Below are 27,995 nucleotides of genomic sequence, written 5' to 3'. Positions count from 1 at the left end.
TCTTTTATAATCTTCAGTCCAGTTCAGTTTCTCTGATTTTTTTTTTTTTACCAGAACAGCTCTCCCTTTACTCCTTCCTTATTATTATGGATCTGTAACTGTTCCACGTTTATCCTCGCCGCTTTAAAGGGGAGGGGGGAGAAGAAATCCCCTCCCCTCCTTCTCTCTGGAGTCCCCCTTTCTTCTTAAATCAGCATAGGGAAATTCACTCACTTTGGTGGAAGTTGGAAAGAAACTTCACATCCAGGTCTAATCCACTGCTTTCTTCTGCTTTCTCAACACTTGCTCCAACCAGCTGTCACACTTCAGTTTGGCCATTAATGGCTGTCTTCTTCTCTGCCTTCTTTCAGGAAGGATTATTCCTGACCAGCAAAACAGACCACTGTTTGTTTGCAATCAACGAAGAACCCTTCTGTTGCCCCTACAGGGCAACTTCAGCTCCAAGGAGCCACTCGGACAAAAACCGGCTGTACTTCATTTGAGATCCCACTCTCACACCTGTTCGTGACGACACCAGCTTGCTCCTTGGGAAAATTAATTGCCATCTCTGATCCAGTTTGATAGTTAGTCAAGAAGCCTTTAAACCATGCCATACATGTGCTCAAAGTGTATGAAGTTATAGATAGTTCTGTATAGTTCTATAGTCAAACAAACTCAACCCCTGGCCTGGAGAAAATAAATGAAAAACAGTGATCCATGAATTACACTTGTCATTACAATCCTAGAAGCTGACTTTACAACACAGATCAGGAAAACAAAACACCCTTGTGGATTTTTTTTATCCTATCAGAGACAACACAGAAATAAATATCTAACAAAATTAGTCTGAAAAAAAACATTTAGTGTCTTAACAGAAGACACTTATGTGAAAGGTTGAACTCTCAGTTGAGAATGCATACACACTTCTCTTGTACTGTAGTCCAGAATTTCAGTACTACCTGGAAAGGAGGAGTAAAACAGCCCCACCTTCAGATAACATGTGTCATAAAATGGACCAAAATCACAGAATGCCTGTGGAAATGACAGAAGAAGAACTGAGCAAGGAGACTATAGAAATGCAAGAAGTGGCAGTCCCAGAGCAACACAAAGAACAGCAAGAAGAGAATAAGTTGCAAGAGCCACTAAGAGACAAAGGCAAAAATGGGAGGAAAGAATCTGACTACCAGCTATAAAAAAGCAACCAGAGGACTACTGTATGCATTAGTTTAGGCACAGAGCTTCAGAAACCAATTCCAGGACTGTGAGTACTAGGGAAGAGAAAATCCCATGTAAAAGTTTATGGTGAAGAAGTGGAAAGTTTTCAAATGTAAATGGACTGAGTTTGGCTACAAGAACTAATTAAGTAAGGAAGACTCAACTGGGAATTAAACAATGTAGGAAAATTTAGAGCCAAGAACATAGATATAGGATAATAGACATAGAATGTAGAGATAGAAAATATAGATTAAATAAATAAAAAGTTTAAGAAAGAAACACTTCCTAGTAATATTAAGACTTTATAGTAAGATTGGTAATAAGAAATTAAGAAGGATATAGAAATAGAATAACAGAGTTGGAAGGGACCTGGGAGGTCTTCTAGTTCAACCCCCTGCTACACCACTTCAGACAAATGGTTATCCAATCTCCTCTTAAAAACTGCCAGTGTTGGAGCATTCACAACTTCTGGAGGCAAATTGTTCCACTGATTAATTGTTCCAACTGTATAATTTCTCCTTAGTTCTAAGTTGCTTTTCTCCTTGATTAGTTTCCACCCATTGCTTCTTGTCCTACCCTCAGGTGCTTTGGAGAATAGTTTGACTTCCTCTTCTTTGTGGAAGCCCCTGAGATATTGGAACACTGCTATCATGTCACCCCTAGTCCTTCTTTTCTTCAGACTGGAATATAGAATAACAGAGTTGGAAGGGACTTTGAGGTTGTCTAGTCCAACAGAGCCGAGGTGGTGCAGTGGTTAAATGCAGCACTGCAGGCTACTTCAGCTGACTGCAGTTCTGCAGGTCGGCTGTTCAAATCTCACCGGCTCAGGGTTGACTCAGCCTTCCATCCTCCCGAGGTGGGTAAAATGAGGACCCGGATTGTTGTTGGGGGCAATATGCTGACTCTGTAAACCGCTTAGAGAGGGCTGAAAGCCCTATGAAGCGATATATAAGTCTATCTGCTAACCTCCTAGACCAGACATACCCAGTTTCAGCAACCGTTCTTTATATGTTTTAGCCTCCAGTCCCCTAATTATTTTTGTTTCTCTTCTCTGCACTCTTTCTAGCCTCTCCACATCTTTTCTACATCATGGCGACCAAAACTGGATGCAGTATTCCAAGTGGCCTTACCAAGGCATTATAAAGTGGTATTAACATTTCACATGATCTTGATTTAATTCCTCTGTTTATGCAGCCTAGAACTGTGTTGGCTTTTTTGGCAGCTGCAGCATACTGCTGGCTCATATTTAAATTGTTGTCTACTAGGACTGCAAGATCCCTCTCACAGTTACTACTATTGAGCAAGGTACCACATATACTGTACTGTGCATTTTGTTTTTATCGCCTAAATGCAGAGCATTACTTTTTTCACCATCAAATTTCATTTTGTTAGATACCACCTATGTTCAAGTCTCTCAAGATCCCTCTGTATCTTAAGCCTATCTTCTGGAGTGTTGGCTATTCCTGCTAGCTTGGTGTCATCTGCAAATTTGATGAGTTCCCCATCTATCCCCTCGTCCAAATCATTGACGAAGATGTTGAAGAGTATTGAGCCTAAAACAGAGCCTTAGGGTACCCCACAAATTTTGCAAACATGCCTTCAATTCATAATCTCCTAATTTTTGTTTCTAATGATAATCTTAAATATTTAAAAAGAAAACTGATAAGTGGTTTGCCACCTATATTTATTCCTGCCTTCCTGCCCTCCCTTTTAACTAGCAATTGATGTGCACCACATGGCATATACAGAGCATTCAGAAAATATTCAGACCATCTTCACTTTGGTCAATTTTGTTATGCTGCAGCCTGATTCAGTTGTGAAAATTTTGTCAAATTATCAAAATTTTGACAGTTGTCAAAAATCCTTTTTTTCTCATTAATCTACACTTAGTACCCCAAAATGCCAAAGTGAAAACAAAATTTTAGAAATGTCTGTAAATGTATTAAAACGAAAAACCTGAAATAACACATTAGCATAAGTATTCAGACTCTTCACTCAGTACTTTGTTGAAGCACCTTTGGCAGCAGTTGCAGCCTTGAGTCTTTGGGTATAATGTGAAAGCTTTGCACACCTGGATTGGGAGATTTTCTGCCATTCTTCTTGCAGATTCTCTCAAAATCAGTCAGGTTGGATGGTGCCTGTCAGTGGACAGCCATTTTCAAGTCTCTCCAGAGATATTCAATAGGATGCAATGAGGGCTCTGCCTGGACCACTCTAGGACATTCACAGAGTTGTCGCCAAACCACTCCTGTGTAGTCTTAGCTATGTGCTTGGGATCGTTGTCATATTGGAAGATGAATTTTCAGCCCAGTCTGAGGTCCTGAGTTCTGTGGAACAAGTTTTCTTTGAGGATATCCCTGTACTTTGCTCCATTCAGGTTTCTCTCATCTCTGCTGCTGAAAAACACCCTTATAGCATGATACTGCCACCACTATGCTTCATTGTTGGGATTATATTGAGAAAATGATGAGTGGTGCCTAGTTTCCTCCAGAATTGAGGCAAAAAGTTCAATCTTGGATTCATCAGACTAGAGAATTTTGTTCCGCCTAGTCTGAGAGTCCTTCAGGTGTTTTTTTGCAAACTGCAAGTGAACTCTGTTTTGCACTGAGAAGAAGCTTTCACCACTCTACCATAAAGCCCAAATGGGTGGCCGTAGAAACATGTCAGCAATGATCAAGAGAAATGAGAGGTACCTGAGTGACATTTCAAGTTTTGCTGCAAAAATATATGGATATGAAATAATCAGGAATCAATTTTTAAAAAGACTTTATTTTTACTTAAATGAACACTTTGTTTAACAAAATTGCTTTTGAATTATGTAGAAGTGTATCTAAATATAACTTTGGTTTGCTCATTTTTAAAAATATTTTAAGATTAAAGTGTGTAATAGACTAATATTTTAATCAACTATAACCACTTACTCCTTGTCCATCTATCTGCAGTATTTTCCAGATTTATTTTTTGCTTTGCAAAATTGTAATAAAAGGCTAATTTAGATTTTCTTGGCCATGAATACAGTCATTAATTAACCAGACATCTAAATTGATTTATAATCCCTTGAAGATTTTTTTCAATAAAATTGAATTCATCTTAAAACATTCCCATTTAAATTATCAAGCTGCTTAACTGGTTGGAATACGAAACACATATTTGTATCTAAAATGTGCAGCTAGAAATTCATAATTTTATTTTGTCATATTGGTGATTTTTTTCATTTTCTGATTTTAATGCAAACCCGACATGTTGTACATTATTCTTGCATTTTAATGGGTTAGTTGGATTATATTTCTAACTAGCTGCTAAAAAGTTTGTTCTTATTGCACCTGGGTGTTGAGAATCAAACACACTAAAACACTTTAATCCAAAGTGTTCCTGAGTAGAATATAATTTTACATTGGGGGGTGGGGGCTGAGTGGAATGATCTTCAGTATATAATCCTTATATTCCAACTATTGCTTCTCCTAGCACAGCGGTCTCCAACCTTTCTGGCTTTGTGGACTGGAGAGGGGGTTAGAGTAATGGTTCTGTGTGAGTGGTGGGGAAGCGTGCAAGTGGCGGGAGTTGCACGCTTGCCCGCCATTTCCACAACCCGGTTCTGAATGGACTATGGCCTAGTAGTGGACCATGACCTTAGGGTTGGGGACCCCTGTCCTAGCACATCATATATTACAAAAAAATTATGTGAGCTTAAGGAACCACATTTCTATAATGACAGGAACTGACTTGTTCTCTGCTTGAGAGTTTATTTCTACCTGGGAAATGAGCAATGTAAATCTTGAAATTTGTACTTATCCTCTATTGTTTTTGTAGAAAACAATTGTGTTATTAGTCATATAAGATAATATACTTTTACAAGAGTGGATTATAAGAAGGAAAGTTATAACAGATTATTACCTGCATTTTAAAAAAAGAACAGTGTTAAATCGATTTTGCATGATTTTGGCACAATTTATCCTTTAATTGGGTGTGTTATCATATAATATAAGATTTTAAACAAAATGTTTCATAAAACTACCATTTCTGTGATGCCATTTAAAAATATAGAAATTGTCTATTATTTTTGAGTTTTTCAAAGAATAAAATTATTTTTGTCAAGTAGAATGTACTTGGGCAAGCTGACATAAGAGTAAAAGTTAACGGGAAGGATAGTTTTTGCTTCTTAGGGTTCAGATCTTTCATAAAACTTGTAGTATTTTTAAAAACTAAAGAAAAGAGATTACTGGTTCATAATTCAAAGAAACACATTTGGTTTTTTTTTAAGTTAAGTCTATAAAACAATACGTTAATTGAAAATCACTTTACATTAAACTTATGTAGTTTTTTTGTATAATTTATCAAATAAGCAGTGTAGCAGTTTTGCACATTTTCCAGAAGAGAGCAGCCTTTTCTACGCAGTAGAAAAATAGGGAATTAATTTATTCATATTGATAGAATTAAGTATTGTGTCTTTATTTATAGTTGTAAAGTTGTAAATGTAAAATAATTAAATATTATTTTTAATTCAATATAATTTTAAACATTTCAAATAATGTGTATAAGATAAAAGAATGTATGCAGTGTCACAATAGATGCAGCTCAAACTGGCAAATTATGACAAATCATGAAAAATGGCAGCACTTTTCATTTACTTTGTCCTGTCTTGTGTATCAACAGCATCAACACTGAGCATGTTTTCTTTATTCATTCTTTGCAATATTACCTTAAATGCTTAGTTCAGGTAGTTTCATTTTTATTAGTGCCTAATATTTACAAAGGCTCCCTTTTCTAGTACCTTGATCATGGTAAATGAATCCTTTAAATTGTTAATTGCCAATCCCTATGCAATTCATGGCAGGCAACGAACAAACTATAGAGATTACCAGTATTTTGTACAATTATTTTTTGCTGTTTTTAAAAAAATCTTCATTACGAGCAAAAAAAGTAATGTATCTTTCAGATAATCTTGTGTGTTCCATTTATATATATTACCCCAGTTAAGGTGTAAGCATATTTTGTTTCCATGAAAAAAACATGGGCTCAGCTGAGAAACCTATCTTTGCGGGCCAGCAGAGGCCCCATGGGCCGGACCTTTGGTTTTTTCTAGGCCGGCCCCATGGGCCGGATTCAGCCTTCAGGTCTTGAGTTTACACCCCTATTAGATACTGCAAATCCATATCAGTTTTTTTAATTCTGTCTGAAACTGGAATGGGAAGACCAGATGATGGTCTGTAAGAGTTGGTGATTGCTAATATCTGTGTCAAGAAGAGGAAATCAAGAGCCAAGGCAATTCAAATAAATATAGGTTTATTGCATGCCAACACTCTCTACAAGAATCTGAACTACTAACAGTCAAAGGAAATTGGCGATATATAATAGTCAGTGGAATTCAACCTGGGTTAGACTTAGATCTCTTGTAGGCACAAAGGAACTTGAGACTGATGATGTGCTTGATCCCTCCCTCGGACGCAGCTTGGTCATCTCTTACAGTCTAGTCTCCTTTGTTCTTGGAAGTTTTTTCAGCAGAGTTGTAGTTATTGGTATAATTTATATCCTCTGTAATTCCACAAATTTCAGATGCCTCTCACAAGAAACTAACGTAAGAAATATAAGAAATAAGCAACTTAAAACAACAAAAATCATTACAACAACACAATATGTCAGAAGCCTCAAAAGCCAGACAAAATAACAACAGAATAACATATCTCCCACTTTGAATACTGAAAGTATGGTGAGGAGAGGATAAGGAGAGATTAAAAACTTGAGCAACAACTTTACATTAATCATTAACATTAAATATACTGCTGTCTCAACATGAATTTCATTTGTTCTTTAGAAATGGATTATGTTTTTACACAAAATGTCTATTATATTTTTATCAAGTACTGCACAAGTAAAAGAAAATGTCATCTTCAATGCCCCATTTCCATCTCTCCTTACATGTCATCTAATATGTTTGGGTGTGATAGTTGTTAGTGCTGTAACAGATCACTGTTATTAGATTTTTAAAAATCACAAAAAATTAAAACATACTATATCAACATTAGGAAGTAACACTATATAATGGTATAACAACACTAGAATGCATTTTGTTGCTTATTTAAGTATTGACATCTTAATGTTTGTTATATAAACATATTTTCTTAAACTTTAATTTAGAGGCATTCTAAAAGGATAGTAATTACTCTGAAATAAATTAAAAATACTTAAAACAAAAGTGAAGAAAATTCTAAAATTCTTCTAATATCTCATTCTTCCAAAAGTCAATTTTCATCTTTACCCCATTGGCTGTATTCCCTATCCATCGAAAAAATATTAAAGACATCCCCAACCATGAATTCTCAATAAGCATATTGTAATTCACATTTGGTTCGAATGGTCTATTAGAACCATTTACAAATATCTAGATTTTCCTCTGCAACCCTCTCAGCATAAATAAAAGCATAGGTTTTGTTATAGAAAATTATTTGGCCTTAAAAGGTTATTATTTTTGTAATCCAAAATAGGCTAAATCTTTATTGTGAAGTCCTTAGTGCTGTCTGAGTTTGGTTGTTTGTTACTTCCACACATTTCATTACTCAGCTAGATAACAACAGTACTCATTCCATCTCTGTAGCTCTATCTTTCCGTACCACTCTCTCTCTTTCTCTGTGTCTCTTGTCTCTTTTTCCCTCCCTCTCTCTCCCCTTGTTTCCTTCCCCCTCTCTCACTTTCCCTTCCCCTCTTGCTTTCCCTCCCTCTCCCTCTCTGTTTCTCTCTTTCCTGCCCTTCCTATTTCACTATTTCCCTCTCTCTTTCCTGCCCTTCCTCTTTCTCTGTTCCTCTCTCTCTTTCCCTCCCCTCTCTCTTTCCTTCCCCCCTCTCTCTTTCTCTGTGTCTCTTGTCACTCTTTCTCTCCCCTCTCTTTCCCGGTTTCCCTCCCTCCCTCCCTCTCTCTTTCGCCTCCCCCCTCTGATATCTGGGAGGTGATTGGGGCTCCAGGAGGAGGGTATCCCAGCTCCCCCATTGTGAAACACACCTAATTTCACTGTGCTGAGCAAGGCGCTGTGACAGTAGTGGGCAGGCCATGGAGGCAGCAACAGCAAATGTACTGCAACGAAGGCGGAATGCTGTTTTGCACAAAGGCAAGTGCAGGGATGCTTCGCTCCCGCACTAAGGTTACAGCTATCGCCACCGCTGCAATAGGGTGACGGCTCATTCATCCCTCTGCCGTGACAGGGCAACAAGGAGCCGCAGCAGAGGGATGAAAGAGTCACGTGCGGCTCTGGAGCTGAGGGTTGCCGACACCCGGACCAGAGCACTGCAAGAGACAAATTTTATAAAATACAACATTGGTATAGGTGTGTTTTATTAAAATTAATATTCTGTGGATTTGGATTTGATACATATTTTCAAGTGATCTGCAGTGGAATGAAGATATAATATAGGATTATCTATATAAATGCTTTTAAGGAGTTTTTAAAAAAATCTTTCAAGATCAATAATCTGAGAAGACTGTCAAATCAATTTGATTCAACTAAAAAACATAAATTACAATTTGTTTTGATAAACTTTTTAATGCTTTTTTGTATTATATGTATACTAAAAAACAGTTACTTTCCATTTTAGTTATCTGGAAAAATATGAGAAAGTACATCATTTTGGAGAGGATGATGATGAGGTACAACCAGGCAATCCAAAGCCACAACTACCTATAGGTGCAATTCCATGTTCCTATAATTACCAGCAGCACAGCGTGTCAGGTAAATCTTACAGCCAATTAATAGTACCATTTATATTGGATTTCTTTGAAAAGAATAGCATAGTGACCTATACATGTATTGTTGCTAATCTGTATTTTTGCCTTCATGAATAGATTTTCTTCGACAAAGTTATGGGCTATCTATGGACTTTAATTCACCAAATGATTATAATAAATTGGTGCTTTCTCTATTATCTGGACTCCCAAATGAAGTGGACTTCGCTATTAATGTGTGCACTCTTCTGTCAAATGAAAGCAAACATGTTATGCAGCTTGAAAAGGACCCTAAAATCATCACGTTATTACTTGCTAATGCTGGGGTGTTTGATGACAGTAAGTTTCTAATTTGCATAATATTTTAAAGATAAATGTACTACTGTAAAATATAATTTTTCAAGTGCTGAAAATCTATCTTCTGTTTAAGCTATTCACTAATTTTACGCAGGACAAGCCCTGCCACATTAGAACAATGGTTCATTTAGTTTAGTATTCTTTAGCAGTGTTTATTCAGATGTTTTTGTGACATCTGTGGCATAAAGACCACATCTTTCCCCTTACTTGCTCTATCAGTCAATGTTGTTCATTGACGACCACTTACTCAAGAGAAAAGACAGATTTTAATAAATGTGTTTAAATTCCCTTTTAAAGCCGTTTAAGCTTCAATCTTATACCTGTTTTTCTGTGGGTAAACTCCATTAAACTCTCAGACTATATTGTTGGTATTATGTTCGCCACATTTACTTTGCTTAAATTATATATAGCAACAGCACTTAGACTTATACACCACTTCACAGTGCTTTTCAGTCTCTATAAGCGGTTTACAGTGTCAGCCTATTGCCTCCAACAATCTGGGTGCTCATTTTACCAACCACTGAAGGATGGAAGGCTGAGTCAACCCTGAGCTGCTCAGAATTGAACTTCTGGAGTGAGCAGTGAGTTAGCCCTGCAGTACTGCATTCTAACCATTGCGCCACCACAACTCTTATATATTGTGTGATTCCCCTTTTTTGGTTCTGGATATACTCTCAATGAGTTTCATATTTACTGAGTATTTCTAGAATTGGATTCTAGAAATCTGGGACAATTGGCAGGATTTTTTTGTTTAGAATTCTGTACATTTCTATCTTCTTTTCCTTTTTTGTTTAAAGCTCCATGTCTAGTTGCCCATTTTTGCAATATTTGCATCTGTATAATTTCTTTTCTAAGACAGAGTAATCAAAAATGTCTTCAAAATCTATATAGTCAAACTATTAATTATTTATCAGGTTTTTATAGGATTTTAAATCTTTCTAATTATTTTCATTCTTTATTGAAATGACTTAATAAAAGCAGTTATACAGTTGTGGAAAGTTTTTACAAGGAAGATGTTATGTATAATAATCATAATCCAAGTGTAAGAAAATAATTTATAAATCAAATGCTAAACTGAGTAGGGTAGGACTTATTGTGTGTGCATATTTTTCCCTGCGGTTGGAAGTTACTGCATTAGGATCAAATATGACTTTGACAAGCTTTTTGATTAAGGCAATTTCATTTGTGTTTGTATTAATACTTCTTTCATGGCATTATTTTAATGGAATCCATGAAACCAGATTTGTATTGTTAAGTCAAATAGAATGTTCTTTTGTTATTTATTTTTTATAATTTATAGAACATGTTACTTTTCTTTTTCTTTCACAAACCCTTTATTATTTAATCTATTGGATACTATAAACATGCTTCCTAGTATTCTCATAGCATACATTGATTTGTCATTGATCATTCTGTATCCCATTCTGTGCTTAGATATGTTCATGAAAGTTGGATTTCTCAAAATAATGGAATTATATAAGATACCATTTTCTGAAGAGAAATATTCCTTAAACCCTTCAGTATATGGATAATCAAGAATGTAGCTATTAAATCTTCATACTATGATATGTATTGATTGAATTTTATGAAATCCACTCCATAAATTATTTTAAAATAATTATTACTGTATTAGTCATTTTAAAATGTGGTATAATATTCATTCCAAGAAAGAAAATAAAGAATCTGTCTTTTTTTCCCACATAGGCCTAAAATGTATCTTTCAAACATTTCTTCTAGATTTAGAAAGCAGATTTTACAAACAAATCTTTTGTTCACAATAAACTTCTAACACTTTCATGTAAACATGCATATTTTCCCAGTCCTTCATAATCACATTATAAATATACACGGTCTTCTGATTTCTTTTGATTAAGTGACTACTTTGTTCATGTGTAAAGAGGAAGGAATACAGTGGATATAAAAACTCTAAGTATCCCTTTTAAAATGCCATATTTTTGAGATATAAAAATGTAAAAGAATCCAATCAACATAAATCACTTCAGATTTTTTCCACTTTTAATATAACCTACAGTATAAGCTGTACAATTCAATTGAAAAGCAAACTGAAAAATAACAATTAAAAACATACAATAATGTGCTTGCATAAGTGTGCCCCTTATGCACCTTAAACCAATGTTTGTTGAAGCACGTTTTGGTTTTATGACAGTGTTCAGTCTTTTGGGTAGAAGCCATATCAGCATGGTACATCTTGTCTTGCAAATCTTTGCCTACTCTTCCTTGTAAAAGTGCTCACACACCCTAACTCACTGTCATAAAGTCAAACCATGCTTTAACAAAGTTAAATCTTTGTTAAAGATTGTGAGGGTGTCACCTATGCACAGCTTCCTTCAGGTCACCCCATTCCAAAACTTTGATATTCTTATAGTGAAGCCATTCTTTTGTTGATTTGGATATGTGTTGGGTCGTTGTTGTGTTGAATGGTGAAATTCATCTTCAATATTTTAGGACAGGCCTGAAAGTTTTTTTTCCAAAATTGACTGATATTTGAAAACTGTTCATAATTACCGCCACCTTGATTAAAGAGCTTTCCAAATGAAGAAAAGCAGCCCCAAAGCATAATGCTGCCACCACCATATTTCATTGTGGGTATGGTGTGTTTTCAGTGATGCAGTGTTACTTTTGCACCAAACATATTTTTTTGCAATTATGGCCAAAAGGTTTAACATTTTTTCTCCCTCTTTGCTCTGACACATACATCCACCTGTGCTATCCTTCCTGGACCTTCTATAACAGGAATGTGAAACTCACATTGTCATGGTGGCATCACGTCACATATCAGGACTTTTCCCCCCTTCGCTAAACTGGACATGGGCGTAGCTAGCGCATGACACATCTGGGCCACAGGCTGGGAGTTTGACAGCCCTGTTCTATACTCACAGATATAGTTCATTTAGAAAGTGTTCAGACCCCCTTCACTTTTATAAATTTTGTTATGCTGCAGCGTGATTCTACAATTGTTGAAATTCATTTTTTTCATTAATCTACCCTCAGTACCCAATAATGACAAAGCGAAAACAGAATTTTAGAAATGTTTGTAAATTTATTTTTGAAAAAAACTGAAATATCACAATATTCAGGCTCTTTGCAACACTTGAAATTTTACTCAGATGCCTCTCATTTCTCTTGATCATTGCTGACATGTGTCTACACCTTGATTGGAGGCAACCTGTGGTAAATTAAATTGATTGGACATGATTTGGAAAGGCACATACCTCCATATCAAGCCTCACAGCTGACAATGCATACTTTAGCAGAGCAAAAGCCATGAGGTCAAAGGAATTGCTTGCAGAGCTCACAATAGCAATAGCAGTAGACTTATATACCGCTTCATAGGCCTTTCAGGCCTCTCTAAGCGGTTTACAGAGAGTCAGCATATTGCCCCCAACAATCTGGGTCCTCATTTTACCCACCTCGGAAGGATGGAAGGCTGAGTCAACCCTGAGCCGGTGAGATTTGAACCGCTGACCTGCTGATCTAGCAGTAGCCTGCAGTGCTGCATTTAACCACTGCGCCACCTTGGCTCAGTGAGGATTATTACAAGGCACAAATCTGGGGAAGGCTACAATAAAATTTCTGCTGCACTGAAACTTCCTAAGAGCAGTGACTTCCATAATTCTGAAATGGAAGGCGTTCGGCACAACCTGGATTTTTCCACTAGCTGGTTGCCTGGTCAAACTGAGCAATTGGGGGAGAAGGGCTTTAGTAAGAGAAGTGACCAAGAATCAGATGGTCACTCTGACTGAGCTACAGAGATCCTGTGGAGATGGGACAGAATTCCAGAAGGACAACCATCATTGCAGCCCTCCACTGATATGCATTTTATGGCAGAGTGGTGGAAGCCTCTCAATGCGAAACACAGCCTGCTTGGAGTTTGCAAAAAAGCACCAGAAGGACTCTTAGACTGTGAAGGAACAAGATTCTCTGGTCTGATGAAACCAAGATTGAACTTTTCGCCTCAATTCTAAATGCTATCTCTGAAGTACAGGGATATCTTCAATGAAAACCAGTTTCACATATCTCAGGACCTGAGACTGGGCCGAAGATTCACTTTCCAACATGACAACGATCCTAAGCCACATAGCCAAGATTACACAGGAGTGGCTTAAAGAAAACTCTGTGAATGTCCTAGAGTGGCCCAGGCACAGCCCTGACTTGAACCCTATTGAACATCTCTGGAGGGACTTGAAAATGGCTGTCCATCAGTGGTCCCCATCCAACCTGACTGAGCTTGAGAGGATTTGCAAGAAAGAATGGCAGAAATCCTCCAGTCAAGGTGTGCAAAGGTTTCACATCATACCCAAAAGGAGTAAAGGCTGTAATTGCTGATAAAGGTGCTTCAACAACGTACTGAGTGAAGGATCTGAGTACTTATGCCAATTTGGTATTTTAATTATTTTCTTTTTAATAATTTTACAGACATTTCTAAAATTCTGTTTTTACTTTGTCATTGTGGAATACTGAGTGTAGATTAATGAAAAAAACAAAATGAATTTCAACTGTAGAATCAAGCTGCAGCATACAAAATTGATGAAAGTGAGGAAGGTCTGAATACTTTCTGAATGCACTGTATACAAACATCCAGTAACAAGTTTATTCCAAGGCCTCCTTACACTCACATGTACCCCATACCCTCCTTCCCAGGTCTCCCTGAGTGCACATGCACACAGGCACCTACCAGTGCTCTCATTCCCAGGGATTGCACCTATCCCATGCCCTCGTTCCTGTGGCTCCCTAAAATCTCATGCACTTTGCACCCTCCTTTACAGGCCTCCCTATATTTGCACACACTTCACACCCTTCTTCCTGGGTTTCCTATACTCACACACACTGTATACTCCACTTCCTAGGACACTCTGTGCTCGCATACACCCTGGATTGCTGTTGCTCAGTAATGTAGTCACATGATGTCACACTTTACAATTATATTGCTTAGCAACAGCAATTGCAGTCTCAATTGCCATCATAATTCAAGGACTACCTGTATGAATTCAAACAAAAGAAAATGAACACTTATAAATAAAATCTTCTTGAATGTTGTTTGAATAATATATGTTGAAGAAATCAGTGAATTTTTCCTAGAACAGAATTTGTTTCCTAATCATAGTTTTTAAAAATGATTGTGTATAGCAGATATTACTTTACTCTTCAGTGTGTGTGTGTGTGCATGCGTGCACACACACACGCGCACACACACACACACACACACATATATGCTGGTCTTGTTGCATTCGGGTCTTTTCCCATGTAAGATTGAAATTGTCTTGGCAATGTTTCTGCAAGGTCTCACTCGCCATCTTCAGGCTGGGTTTTGGGTTTAAAGCATGGTTGGAGCTGCCATCTTTCTATAAATCTTGGTGTGTGTGTGTGTGTGTGTAGTGCTGGCTTTGTTTCAGTAAGTGGTCAACAAACGAGCCCCACCCACCACCCAGGCCATTACATCCTGAAACAACAACGGACACACAGCCAGCACCAATCAGCACCAATCTACCAATCATGATACAACCACACAACCAATCATTCCACCTACTGAAACAAAGCCAGCACTCCACACACACACACCAAGATTTATAGAAAGATGGCAGCTCCGACCACGTTTTAAGCCCAAAGCCCAGCCTGAAGATGGCGAGTGAGACCTCGCCGAAATGTTGCCAAGATAATCTCAATCTTACATGGGAAAAGACCCAAATACAACAAGACCAGCATACCTACACCTGTGAAAATCTAAAGACTGATGTGGTCCAAACAAATAGTTTCCTATCCAACTATAACAATTTTAGAATTGCTTCTTAATAAACACTAATACTGATGTCAAATAAAGTAAAATATATACGTAATAAACCAAATAAATTAGCTTGGTTTACTATAAAACAGCGGGTTTAAAATTATATTCTTTGAAATATTTTTATCAATTTAATGATAATGTTAATGCTTTTTTATAGCTTTAGGTTCATTTTCTACTGTGTTTGGTGAAGAATGGAAGGAGAAAACGGATAGAGATTTTGTTAAGGTAATTTCTAAAATTTTGATACCTAACATTTTTCTCAAATACATGTACAAATCAAACTATTCAAAGATAAAGTTTTCTTACAGAATCAGACCAGTGGAGGAAAAAGGAATTTATAAACTTAAGATATTGAAGTAGCATGAATAAAAATACTAAGAAGATGCCAAAGAGAAAAAGTGGTAATAAGTAGCCCTCAACTCCCAATCCTATTGGTTTTGGTTTTCCCCAATGTAGTCATTAAGTAACTGGCATGGGTTGTTAAGTGAAGCACAGAATGCCTTGGATGGAGAAGGCCCTGGGAGGCCTAGTTGCACGCCCAGCCCACCAGCTCCAGGTGTCCCAAGGCTTCCCCCCATGTATGAAGGCACCCATGCTCCATTTCCTGCCCCTCAGAGTATTTGTCAGCCTTAGGCAATTCTTCGGCCATACTACTTGGCCCAAACCACTGTCACTGCCCACCCCATCCCCACCCGTCACCATTCACTCACCTTTGGAAGATCTGATGCTCATGTTAGAGAAGGAGGGACAAGCCATTCTGCCTTCAGCATCCCTGGGCTCCATTTTGGAAGTAGGTGCCATTTTCAGAAAATGTTTCCTGCTTCTGGAAGGGAGCCATGTGATCTAGGGATGCAGTAGCCTGCCCTTTCTCCCTAATAAGAACCTTGGACCTCCAAGGGTTCTTTCATAGTTGAATGTGTGATCAGTGAAGGAGTGAGGAGAAGTGTGGAATTCAATCGGTTGGTAAGCAGTCCCAGGCACCTGGCAGGGCAATGGTGGGAGATAGGCAGAAAGCATCACAGTGTCTTTGCAATTGTTCTTAATAACAAATGACCTCAAGGGTATTGCAGTCACTGAAGTTTCAAAACTGGGTCAAAAGTTGTAAGTCAAGGACTACCTGTACATTGTAACTTTATTACAAACTAGTGTTTACAGACAAGGTTTATCCTCCATTGTTGGTGGAGATAGAATCCAGAATGGGTTAACTCTGTCTGATCGAATAGAGACTGAGTCTGCATTTTTTTCAATATCCTGATTCCTCTACTGGCTCCCTCCTGCTTTAGACTCAGTCTCCATTGGGACTAGATGGAAAAAAAGCTTCTCTCCTCAGAAAGTGTTTTTTCTTCAGGACAAATTGATAGTTTGGAGTGGAAAAGGTTTTTTTTTGTAGAGGCTTGCTCCCTGTTATTGAAAGCCACATGTAGAGCAGCCCAAGATATTCCTGGCTCCCCCAGGATTCGTCGAGCCACCTGACAGTGATGCCAGTACTCCGCCACTGGAATGAGGTTCCAGATGGTCTGCCTTGTTCATCATCTGTGCTGCGTGGCCGCAGAGGTGTGAAAAGCAGCAGGGCAAGTTTTTAGACTGACGGGGAGCCGTGGCTTGCTCCTTTGTTAGCGGCTGCTATTTTAGGAGTCCTCATGGGGCCGACCGCCATTTTGAACCATCTTTGGCGCAAAAGCTCCAGCCACCGTTTTACAGCTCCATATCGCAGCAGTTGTCTTCACCCTGGCCGGGAGAGCCTAGTGAAGTGCAAGAAAAGGCCCAGGAGAGCCAAATTTCTTATAGGGCCCAGGTGAGCCCGCTTTTTGAAGCAGAGAGGCCCCAGGAGAGCCTGATCTTGCATGCAATCACCCACTTGGGGGTGAGGAGTGTGCCTGATTTTCCCAGGCAGTTGTGATCCAGACACAGGCCATGGCTGATGCAGAACCACCCGCTGAACCATCAACGCTTCAAGAGGTGATAGCTGGGCCATTGGGGGTGAAGGCTGGGAGAAAGAAGGCAGATCCTTCCCAACTTAGTCAGCAGGATCCTCCTGCTAAAGCCTCTAAGGCTTCACAGAAGGTGGAGAGCAGGCGTCAAAGGGCCCTTGATAGGGAATTTGCAAGGACCCAGAAGGAGGCAACTAAGAGAGGAGCTGTGCAGTCCCAAAGCCAGGGTACTCCACCGCTACCTGAGCCCACTGCAGCCCAGGCCTCTATCCACCTGAGGGAATTGTCTCCTGACAGTGACGACATTCCCTTGTCAGCTCCTGAGGGCCTGCAGTCAGATTCTCCATCCTTACCACCTTCCCTTGACCCAGAGGTGCTTTCTCGGCATCTCCTTCACCTGACCCTAGCCCTTTGCAGAGTGTGCAGACACCCTTGCCGGATATGGTTACAATAATTTGGGAGCCCATTAAACCGGGCATTACCACTGAGCTACATCAGGGAGATTCTTGTTGCTCTTCAGAGGGCGGCAGGGCCCATAGGGGGGACAGGGCATGCCGCAGATCAACATCCCAGCCCACTGCTCAAGTGGCTAAGTCACCAAACAGATCTTTTAACTCTGAAGATGAAGAGGGCGAGATCCGTAGGGATTCTGATTTATCTGAAGACAAAGGGATCCGGTCCACCTTCTTCTCAAGTTGATCCCTCGGTATCAGGAAAAACTTCAGACCTCCTTTATTTAGAGGGGCAGTGGAGAAGGAAGTGGTTCCCTCCTTTTAAATTATTTCTGGACGTAGTTCAGAGACAATGGAACTCCCCAGGTTTGGATCCTTTCCCTAGCAGTCAGGATAAACATTTTTACAATGTGGGCCCCGACTTGACCAAGTTGCTGGATGTTTCATCTGTAGATGCACCAATAGGGACCCTGTCTTCCCCCTCAGCTATCTCAGGAGCTCCAGAGGAATCCTTGTGACTGGAGGACAGGTGGGCAGAGCAGACTTTGGTCAAGAACTAGGGCCTCCCTTCACTGAATTGCAGGGTAGGATTCCGGCGTCGGATTCCAGGTCCCATCAGGACCTCAGTAAGCTTAAGGTGGCCATAGACTTCTCGGCTGACACCTTGAGTGCAACCCAGTTCTCTACCACGGCCATGGGAGCCTTGGTGGCAACCAGACATCTCCTTTGGCTACGCCAATGACAGGTGGACGCCAGACACAAGTGACATCTTGCAGCTGGGCCTTGGCCGAAGATAAGCTGTTCGGGGGGGGGGGTCTGAAACCCCTGCTGGTCAAGTCCAAAGATACGTGAAAAGTTCTTCCATCTCAATATAAAAAGGCAGAGGGTCGCCCTGCCCATTCTATTGTAGATAGCCCTTTCGAGGGGCGGACGGGGGGGGCAACTTCTCCCATCCTCAGTGCCAGTTTCAGCCCCATCAGGGCCAACAGCAGGATAGATCAGGCAAGGGTGGCCAGAAGTACCAGCCCAGAAGGTCCTACAGAGGGAGATCTGGTTGTTCCTTTCAGCGGCAGAAGTGACTGCCTACCAAACCTTGCCATCAATTTACCTTCTTTGCCTCCCGTTGGGAGGAACAACCATGGACACCTGGGTCAGGGAGATGATTAAATTCAGCCTCTCCCTCGAGTTCCTATCCTGCCCCCCAAGGTCTCTCAGAACCTGTCCGGTATCAAGACAAGAAACGGCTAGCAGACCAAGCAATTTGGCATCGTCTGGACATAGGGGCAGTTCAACCAGTCCCGAGAGGACAGGGGTTTTATTCTCTCTTATTCATTGTTCCAAACACCTCAGGGGGGTTGGAGAGCAATTTTTGACTTAAAACGCTTGAACCACCATATTGTTTACCGGCGGTTCAAGATGCACTCTGTTGACCATCTTAGAGTGTGTCCGAAAGAATGACTTCTTCACTTTGGTGAACCTCACAGAGGCTTACCTGTATATCCCAATCCACGTGGACCACAGGCAGTTGCTGTGGTTCTGCTACCAGGGGAAACACTTCCAATACAGGGCTCTCCCCTTCGGGTCTCATCAGCCCCAGGATTTTCACAAAGGTCCTAGCAGCCGTAGCCGCCCATTTTATTATCAGAGTTTGGCATGGTGCATACAAAATGGTAAAGTTTAGAAAAACACACCTTCTATAAGTCTTTAGCTGATTAGTCCTGGTCACATTATTTATGACCAACTTTTTCTACAGTACCTATTGCATGATATTAGCTATCTATATACAGCATTACTAAAACTGTCCTGTTTGTGTGTAAAGTTTTTTAATTCAGCTCAAAATCTGATAATTCCAATGAAACTCTAAACATGAGGCTACTGATAATCAGTTTTTATTTTCTGCAGAAAGAAAAAGACTTGAGGGCATTTTTGTCTCCCATCTTAACAGAACAGGCATAAAGAGAGAGAAAACAGGCGCGAGCCTCACCATCCGGTCGTGAAAAAAAACTTTTGTCAAACTTCTTATAGTCTTTGCACAGCTTGTACAGATCGTCATAGTTTTAGAAACATTATTTCATGTTACAGAAACCTCATGATTTTTCTCAGCACACTGAAAACAATAGACTTCAGAAGAGGAAAGAAATAATTTTTCTGGCATATAAGACAGCTTTTTTAGGGAATGCTGAACACACATTTCAAGTTGCAAGCAAGATTATTTTACTGAATCCACTTTTTTACTTTTCACAAGTAGTTACTTTACTAGGCTAAGCTTGGCAATTCAGCTAGAAGTTTTATCTATGAAGTTGGCATGTTAAGTTACAATGGAGCTTTTCTCAACAGCAATTTAACAAAAGCTGAATTAGGTTACACTCTGTGTATGCTCTAATCCTTCAGGGGTCCTTTCATGTGTATAACTTAATTGAGTGAAAATGTGCTCATAGGGCAACCATTTGAACCAAGCTACCTCAAATAGATTAACTTATAGAATATGCCCAAACTTCAGGGGGGTCCATGACTCCTGTGGAACTAAAATTGGGAAAAATTCATAAAAAATTTTATTAATTTTTTTCCACAGATACCCATTTCAGACATATGACCCTCGGCAATGAATAGTCATAAGTTAAAAATAATGAAAAAGAGTGTTTTTAACACTCTCTTCATTCACAGAGAATGATTGTTCTCTGTGCGCTGCAGGAGAATCCAAGCATGGGTTAACTTCTGTCCAGTTGTCTAGAGACTGAGAAGAAAGCTTTGGCCATACTTCCACTGCTCAACTACTTCCAGTTTTTCGATGAAGGCATAGACCCCAAAGACGCTGATCTAGAAGATGCTGGTCTGGACCAAAGTTAAACAGAGTGGATTGGATTCTCCCACAGCACACAGAGATCAACCATTAGGTAGGACCAAAGTTCTTTCTCATGTGTGCTCCTTGGAGAATCTAAGCATGGGATATACCCAAGCTTAATGTCTCAAGGGTGGGAAGCCAACTGGTCCAGAGTCTGCTCCGAAGAATGAACTCTCTGTAGCACCCGTTGACCAAAGGATGCTTCTGCTAAGGCAAATAAGTCCAACTTCTAATTCCTGACAAATGATGATGGTGAAGCCCAGTTAGCTGAGTAGCCCAGGTCGCCAATGTTGCTGTGCTGCGAGTTGAATGGGCTGCAATATGTCTTGGAATGGGACGAGCGTGGTGCTCGTAAGCCACCACTATGCAAGCCATCAGCCAGCGCCCGATGGTAGAGGGGATCCCCTTTTTCCCCATAGAGGCTGGCTAAAGCAATTCTGTCCATTCTAAGGACGCTGTCTTGATATATCGACGGAGCGCCCTCCAAACATCTAAGGTATGCCACCACCTCTAAAGAGGGTGGGTGGCTCCTGGGCAAAAATCCGGCAAAACTATCTCCTAACTGCATCCTGTGAAACTAGGAGTTCACTTTTGGAATGAATGACTGATCTAGACACAGGATGACTCTGTTGGGCCTGAAAATGCACAGGTCCTCTTGAACCAACAGCACCCCTAGCTCTAAGATCCTCCTAGCTGAAACTACAAGGAAAGGTACCTTAAGGGTGAAAAAGGCGAAAGATTTATGCGATCTGAAGAGAAACCAGAGTAAGGGTGAGTAGCCAGAGACTGATAGAAGTCAACAGTTCTAACAGTGCCAAGGTGAGCGCCTGCAGGATGATGAAAAGGTCCCATATGGGGTAACGATGCACCACAGGAAGCTTCAAGTTCGCAGCGCCCTTCAGGAAACTGCACCCCTTTGGATGATGAGAAATGGGATGTCTGTTGTCACTGGTCAAAATCGTGGACAAAGCGGACGCCTGCCACCTAAAAGTGCTGGGTGCTAGACCTCTGTCTAGTCTGTCCTGGAGAAAGTCCAGGAGCTGTGGTGTAGCCACTGAAAGTGGGTCAATGTGTCTCCTGGTGCGCCACCTGCAGAAGGCGACCCATTTCACGTTGTAAATCCAATTGATTGATTGGCGTCTGGAGGCCTGAATAGTCCGGATGACTCTCCCAGAGAACTCACCCCTTTTCAGGTTGTCCCTCTCAAGTGCCAAACTGTCAACTGGAGCCACTGGGGATCTGGATGAACCAGCGACCTTTGGCTGAGAGAAAGATCATGTCTGGAGGAATTCTTCAGGGCCGTGACACTGACAGATTGACCAGGTTGGCATACCAGGGGTGTCTGGGCAAGTGGGGGTGTGTGTGACAAGGAGAACCTCTGCTCTCTCCACGAGCACCTTCCTGATGACCCTTGGAATGAGGGGGAGTGGAGGAAAGGCGTACAGGAGCCCCTGAAGCCAAGGACTGTGAAGGACGTTGACGCCTTCTGCGCCTGGTGACTGAAACCTGGAGAAAAATCTCGGTAGGTGAGAGTTCTGTGGACTGGCAAACAGGTCTGCTGTGTGCTGGCCGAACCTCTCCGACAAGCAGTGGAACAGGTCTGGATGGAGATGCCATTCAGAGTGATCAATGGTCGATCTGGTCAGCCCGTCCGCTTGGACATTGGACTCCTCTTATGGAGAGGAGATTGGTCTCCACCCAGAGCCCTAGCTTCTTCTTCGCACATGAGAGCTCTGGAACAGGTGCCCCCTGGTAGATGTACTTTTGTGGCCACGTTTTCTATCAACAAAAGCACGTGATGGCCTGCTATCCTGTCCTGGAACTGCCGGAGGGCCAGAACAGCTGCTCTGAGTTCCAGCCAGTTGATGTTCTCCAACTCCTCCTGTGACCATCGGGTCTGAGTTAAGTGAGACTGGCTGCAGGCGCCCCAGCCAAAGAGGCTGGCGTCTGATGTTATGGTCACTCGGTTGAGTTCCTTTTTTTAAAAAAAAAGGTTTTTACTTTTAGACAAACACAAACAAATAAAACAAAAAAACTTAAAACCAACTTCCATTACAAACAGTGTGTCGTTTGTTTACAAGGTTTCTGTGCATCCCTTCCATAGTCATCACTTACAATTCATATAAAATCACATATTATCAAATCAAATATATTTTTATACATTACTATTATTGTACCTCATTTATTTGACTGTCACCATTATTCTTCATTTTCCACAAGAGATATTAAGTATTGGGATCATTTACATCATAGCAGTTCATCTCAAATATCTCTAGTAGTAAAATATTTTTATGTTATATTCTATATCATTCAATTGTTCTTATATTTACAACATTCTAGTTTTCATTTCCATATTTTTTTATCTAACCACAAATAAAATTTCAAATGTCAATTTACTCATTTCAGCACATTCCATTATTTTATGAATAACTTCCTCCTGCACTGGTATTTTCTCATTTCTCCAATTTTTAGCAAATACAATTCTAGCTGCTGTTAGCACATTTACAATTAAATATTTCAGTTTTCTATTGTATGTTTCCGGTATGATTCCCAATAAAAAGATCTCTGGTCTAAATGTGTTTTTGTATCATTTTCTCCAACCAAGTGTGGATTTTAGTCCAACATTTTTTCAGCTTCTATGCCAGTCCACCACATATGGTAATATGAACCTGGTATCTGCTGACATTTCCAACACTTTGTTCTTGAACATTTTTGTTTTTCTCGTCGGGGGTAGATGCCACCTGTAAAACATCTTTACAAATTTCTTTATGTCCTGTTGACATTGTCATTTTATAATTTTGAGATCACAATTTCTGCCACTTCTCTAATTCAATCCCATGTCCAAAGTTTTTCCCGCAAGCTATCACAGGTTCTTTAACTTGTTCTTCTTCTATCTTAACCTCTAACAAATATCCATATAGTTTTTTAATTACCTTTTCATCAGTTATCTAGGTGAGAAGATGGCAGAACTTTTAGCAAAGGTACTGCAGAGGGACAAACAGCATATGTGGAGAGATATAGACGAGATGTACAGAAAGTATACCAACTATGTATTTATATTGGAACAATTGCTAGAGACAGGATCTGAACTGGTACAACACATAGAAGAATATGGTAGAGTAGCAGGACTTAAAATTAACAAAAATAAAACAAAGGCATTACGAAAAAGCTTACTAAAAAACAGAAAAGAGAATTGGAAGAAAGAATGGGCATATAAGTTACCAAAAAGTAAAATATCTGGGAATTTGGCTATCAGCCAGATGTTCTTCAATCAAAGAAGATAATCAAACTAAATTAATACAACAGATTAAAAAAGATTTGGAAACAAGAAAAAACTACTGTCCCTTATAGGAAGGATAGCTGCCATAAAAATGAACATTTTACCAAGAATACTGTTCTTCTTTCATACAGCACTAATAAAATTAGGTAAAAGCTTTTTTAAAGAGTTAAATAAGCCAACTATGAAATATATTTGGCCGGGTAAAAAAGCACGGATTAAAATGAAACTATTGCAGGATAGTAGAGAAAGAGGAGGATTCAAGCTCCTGGATTGGGAGACTTACTACCAGGCAGCGGCAATTATGTGGATCAAAGATTGAATTGAGTTTTAAAAATTAAAGAACGCTGATTTTAGAAGGCCATGACTTACAGTTAGAATGGCACACATTTATATGGCAAAAATAAAACCCACAGTTATTTTCAGGAACATTTAATTAGGGATGCTTTGCTGCAAGTATGGCAAAAAATTAAAGAAAAACACTATATTAAAATTCCAAATTGGCTATCAATGAAGCATTAATCTACCCAAATGTATTAGACATAGATAAAATAAAAAGATATAAAGATTTACTAAACGATCAGGGAGAATTAAAAACAAGATTAGGACTAAAAGAAAGGCATAGACATTGATTGGTGGCCATATATGCAGATACAGGCTAGATATAAGAAAGATAAAGAACAGTATGGATTCTAAACAGAACCGCAAGATCTAGATAAAATTTTACAAGGTACACAGGATAAATTGATCAAGAAATTATGTAACTACGGTTTTTTTTAAAGAAAAATAAAAAAGTTCTGTTCAAAAAAAAAAAAATTATGTAACTACTTATTGAATTACAGAATGGAGGAGGAGGAAGTTAAAGAAATTATGATAACTTGGGCCAAAAATTTTGGAGAAATGGGAAAATTTTTGGAATAAAAATTATAAATTGACAATGGCAGTAGCCTACAAGGAAAATATGTATAAAATGTTCTATAGATGGCATCTCCCAACAGTGAGACTGACTAAAATGTACCCGAACTCATCGGACTGTTGGAAATGTAGGCAAAATCAAGGAACATATTCCCATATGTGGTGGTTATGCCCAAAGGCTAAACAATATTGGAATAGAATAAGAAAATGGCTTGAAGAAATTACTAAACAGCAAATAGATATGAAACCGGAATTATTTCTATTGGGAATACCTACAAGGAAATATGACAAAAATGCAATATTTAATTATACATATCATAATGGCAGCGAGAATAATTATGCACAAAATTGGAAGAAGAATAATTATATCAGGAATGTTAAATGTTTTTATATTTGATTAGCCATTTGGAAATATACCAAAGTATAACATGTTTAACCTACAACATCAGTTGAACTAATTATGCTTTAGGAAACTAATTGTATCATTAATTCCAATAATGCTGCACTATAGTTTCAATATGCTTGGATGTTTAAGATTTTGGATGCATTCCAAACTCTAGCTGTTTTATATAAAGCAGTTGAAACATTAAATTACTTTAAAATTCAAGTTAACATTGTTTCTAAAAATATTTATATGCTTAAAATTCTAATTTTCTTTTTAATGTTTTATTATTTCTTTAATGTTACATGTATAGTGCGTCTTACAAATTTAATCAGATTTATGATTGAATATCACTTTATTTCTACAATTACATTTATGATAGGCAATTAGATTGTGTAATTGGTGGTTCAGTGTAGTATTTAAACTTGTTTTTATGCTTTTTATTTATTCAAATCCTGGGAGAATAAGTATTATTTTCTTGTACGCAAACGCGCGCACACACTCACACTTATGATAAATGCTGATTTTATTTAAAATCTCAAAAAGACAGACAGGTTAAATATGAAGATCTTACAATTCATATCTATTGAACTAATCTTATTTAAATTTTGAGTTAAAGGATCTAAATCAGACTAAAATTATACTTTACTATTATAATCTTATATATGTATGTATTTGTGTATGTATATGTGCATGTATATGTATACAGAGTCAAAATCTGCCATTGAAAACCTGAGATGCTTGTATAAAGCACCTCAGGTTTTAAATAGAGATCCATTAGAGATAAAGATCCATTAGAGAGAAGTTTTGGAAATACAGATAGTCCTCAGTTAATAACTATTTATTCAGAGATTATTTGGAGTTATGATGACACTTAATAAGGACACTAATCAAGTTACAGTGATCACAGTGTTGCCAACTGAAAGACTGGAGGCTGGAGGTCACAAATGAGGATCATGTGAAATTGTGCCTAATAGTCATGTAGAATTCACCTACTAACCGCAATTGGATCTACCTTTGTAAGTTCTGGTCATGTGATACCACATTTAATGATTTTGTCACTTAGCAAAAGACAATCATTAACCCATATAATTCTATTATTTCTTATTTCCCAGGAAGTTTCCTGGTAAATAAATACTGTGAGCAATACATGATTTTCCTACATTATTACACATCAACTGTTTTAGAAATAAATTCCCTTTTAAGTTTCACACTAAAAAAATTTTTTTTGTCTTAGTTTTGGAAGGATATTGTTGAGGATAATGAAGTACGTGACCTTATTTCTGACAGAAACAAATCTCAAGGTGAGTTGCAGTCAATAAATAATAGAATATTTTTGGTATAGCTTGAACTGAACTATTAAAATAATTATCTTACTTTTATAGATACTATACCAGAAGACTGGATATGGGAGTCTTTATTTCATCCACCACGCAAGTTGGGCATTAATGATATTGAAGGACAGAGAGTTCTCCAGATTGCAGTGATTTTAAGAAATCTCTCCTTTGAGGAGGGAAATGTAAAACTATTGGCAGCTAATCGTACTTGTCTTCGTTTTTTGTTGCTCTCTTCTCATAGTCATTTTATTTCTTTAAGACAATTGGGGCTTGACACTTTAGGAAATATTGCTGCCGAGGTAAGAAATTTAAAAAATGATACCTATAATTTAAATAGCTTAAAGTATGAAGTAGGAGTGAAAAGCTATCTTACCTTATTGTGTGTTATATAAAAGGAAACACATTGGTATTGGTGATTTTTCAGATCATTAAATAAAGTTGTTTAGTTCCAAACCTAACCTGAAATAACAATGCTAATGGGTTAAATCTGAATCCTATTTTTTTTCTATGAAGCTTTGCATTTTATGTTACATACAAGTACAGTTTCTTTGGATTTTGTTAAACACCTCTTAGATGACAGATGGCCTAGAAGCTTTTTTTAAAAAAACAAAAGAAAAACAGTATTATTTTTGCTTCCTTTAGAAGAATTAAGAGAATTTCTTCTAGCACATCCAGAACATAACAATTCAAAAATAATTTACTGAAATGAACATTCCTATCTGGTATCTAAAATGTATAAACACTCCTACTTGAAACATTTTTAAAAAACCAGAATGTTGATTATTAATATAAAGAGTTACAAATTAACGATAATGGAAATATATCTTAGGTTTCACTACTCTTGTCCTCATTCTTAATAAGCATGTAATGTAATTAAAATTGTGTTTATCCCATGTTTCTTAACAAGCAGTATTGTTTGTTAATTATCATTCAAAAGAATAAGATTAATTACTTCAAATTCTAAACTGTTCTTACATTTATTATGCAAACTTGGTAGAACAACTAAAGCAAGGCTTACATTTTAGCAATCATGCACCAATAAATACTATTTTAAAGTATTGAAATGTATTTTAATAAAAAATTAAGATTAATCTATTCATAAAATATCCAGATAAATATAACTAGAAAATATACTATTTGTAGTTATAGAAAAATATATGTCAAATATATGTATTAAAAACATTCCCGTATTCAGCAGTGTTTATTCCCACGTACAAAGCATTAAGTTGCATTCAGCTAAAAAAGAAAAATTGTTCACTTTTCTTTGATAAAGTTGAATTAATAGATAATAAAAATGCAGGTATTCCTTGGATTGCAACTATTTTTCTGTGATTGTTCAAAGGTATGATGGCACTGAAAAAATGATATTCACAACCAGTCCCTGGAGTTCTGGCCATCACAGTTTCCCCCATGGTCACATGATCACAATCTACAATGTTCCCTTCCAGCTTCCTACCAGCAAAGTCAGTGGAGAAAGAAGCTGGCAAGAAATCGTAAATAGCAGTCACAGAAGATCCTTGCTTAATAACCTGAGTGATCCTCGCTTATTGACAAGAAATGGCACTGACAGAATTGCCATCGCTAAATGGTGCAGTCACATGACATTGTATTTTATAACCATAGCCCTTAGCAATGGCAATTCTGGTCCCAATTGCCTTTATAAGTCAAGGACTATCTGTAATGCAAATTAAGTAATTTTCAGAATGATATTATCCAATATTGTGAAATATTTGGAGTTAAAATGTGGAAATTGACTGAGAAAGGTATGGCTTTACTAGTTTCTTTGGATGGTGG

At 38.4% G+C, this 27,995-nt stretch overlaps 1 protein-coding gene across 3 annotated transcripts in view; it reads left to right on the top strand.

Annotated features, from left to right (window-relative positions):
- ARID2 (AT-rich interaction domain 2) overlaps window positions 1–27,995 on the top strand; it is a 176,521-nt gene that overhangs the window by 50,146 nt on the left and 98,380 nt on the right. For all 3 annotated transcript variants that reach the window (XM_087723544.1, XM_087723543.1, XM_087723545.1), the window contains 5 exons: window positions 8,779–8,912; window positions 9,026–9,244; window positions 15,223–15,290; window positions 26,102–26,168; window positions 26,250–26,500. In XM_087723544.1, the coding sequence (XP_087579670.1) occupies window positions 8,779–8,912; window positions 9,026–9,244; window positions 15,223–15,290; window positions 26,102–26,168; window positions 26,250–26,500 (739 nt within the window). The remainder of the gene's footprint in view (window positions 1–8,778; window positions 8,913–9,025; window positions 9,245–15,222; window positions 15,291–26,101; window positions 26,169–26,249; window positions 26,501–27,995) is intronic.

The sequence above is a fragment of the Thamnophis sirtalis genome, unplaced genomic scaffold (genome assembly GCF_051295495.1).
Source record: "Thamnophis sirtalis isolate CommonGarterSnake01/CBP01778 unplaced genomic scaffold, rThaSir2_p1.2 scaffold_9, whole genome shotgun sequence".
NCBI lineage: Eukaryota > Metazoa > Chordata > Lepidosauria > Squamata > Natricidae > Thamnophis > Thamnophis sirtalis.
The sequence above is the reverse complement of the archived record's forward strand: the minus strand, read 5'-3'. Positions and strand labels throughout refer to the sequence as shown.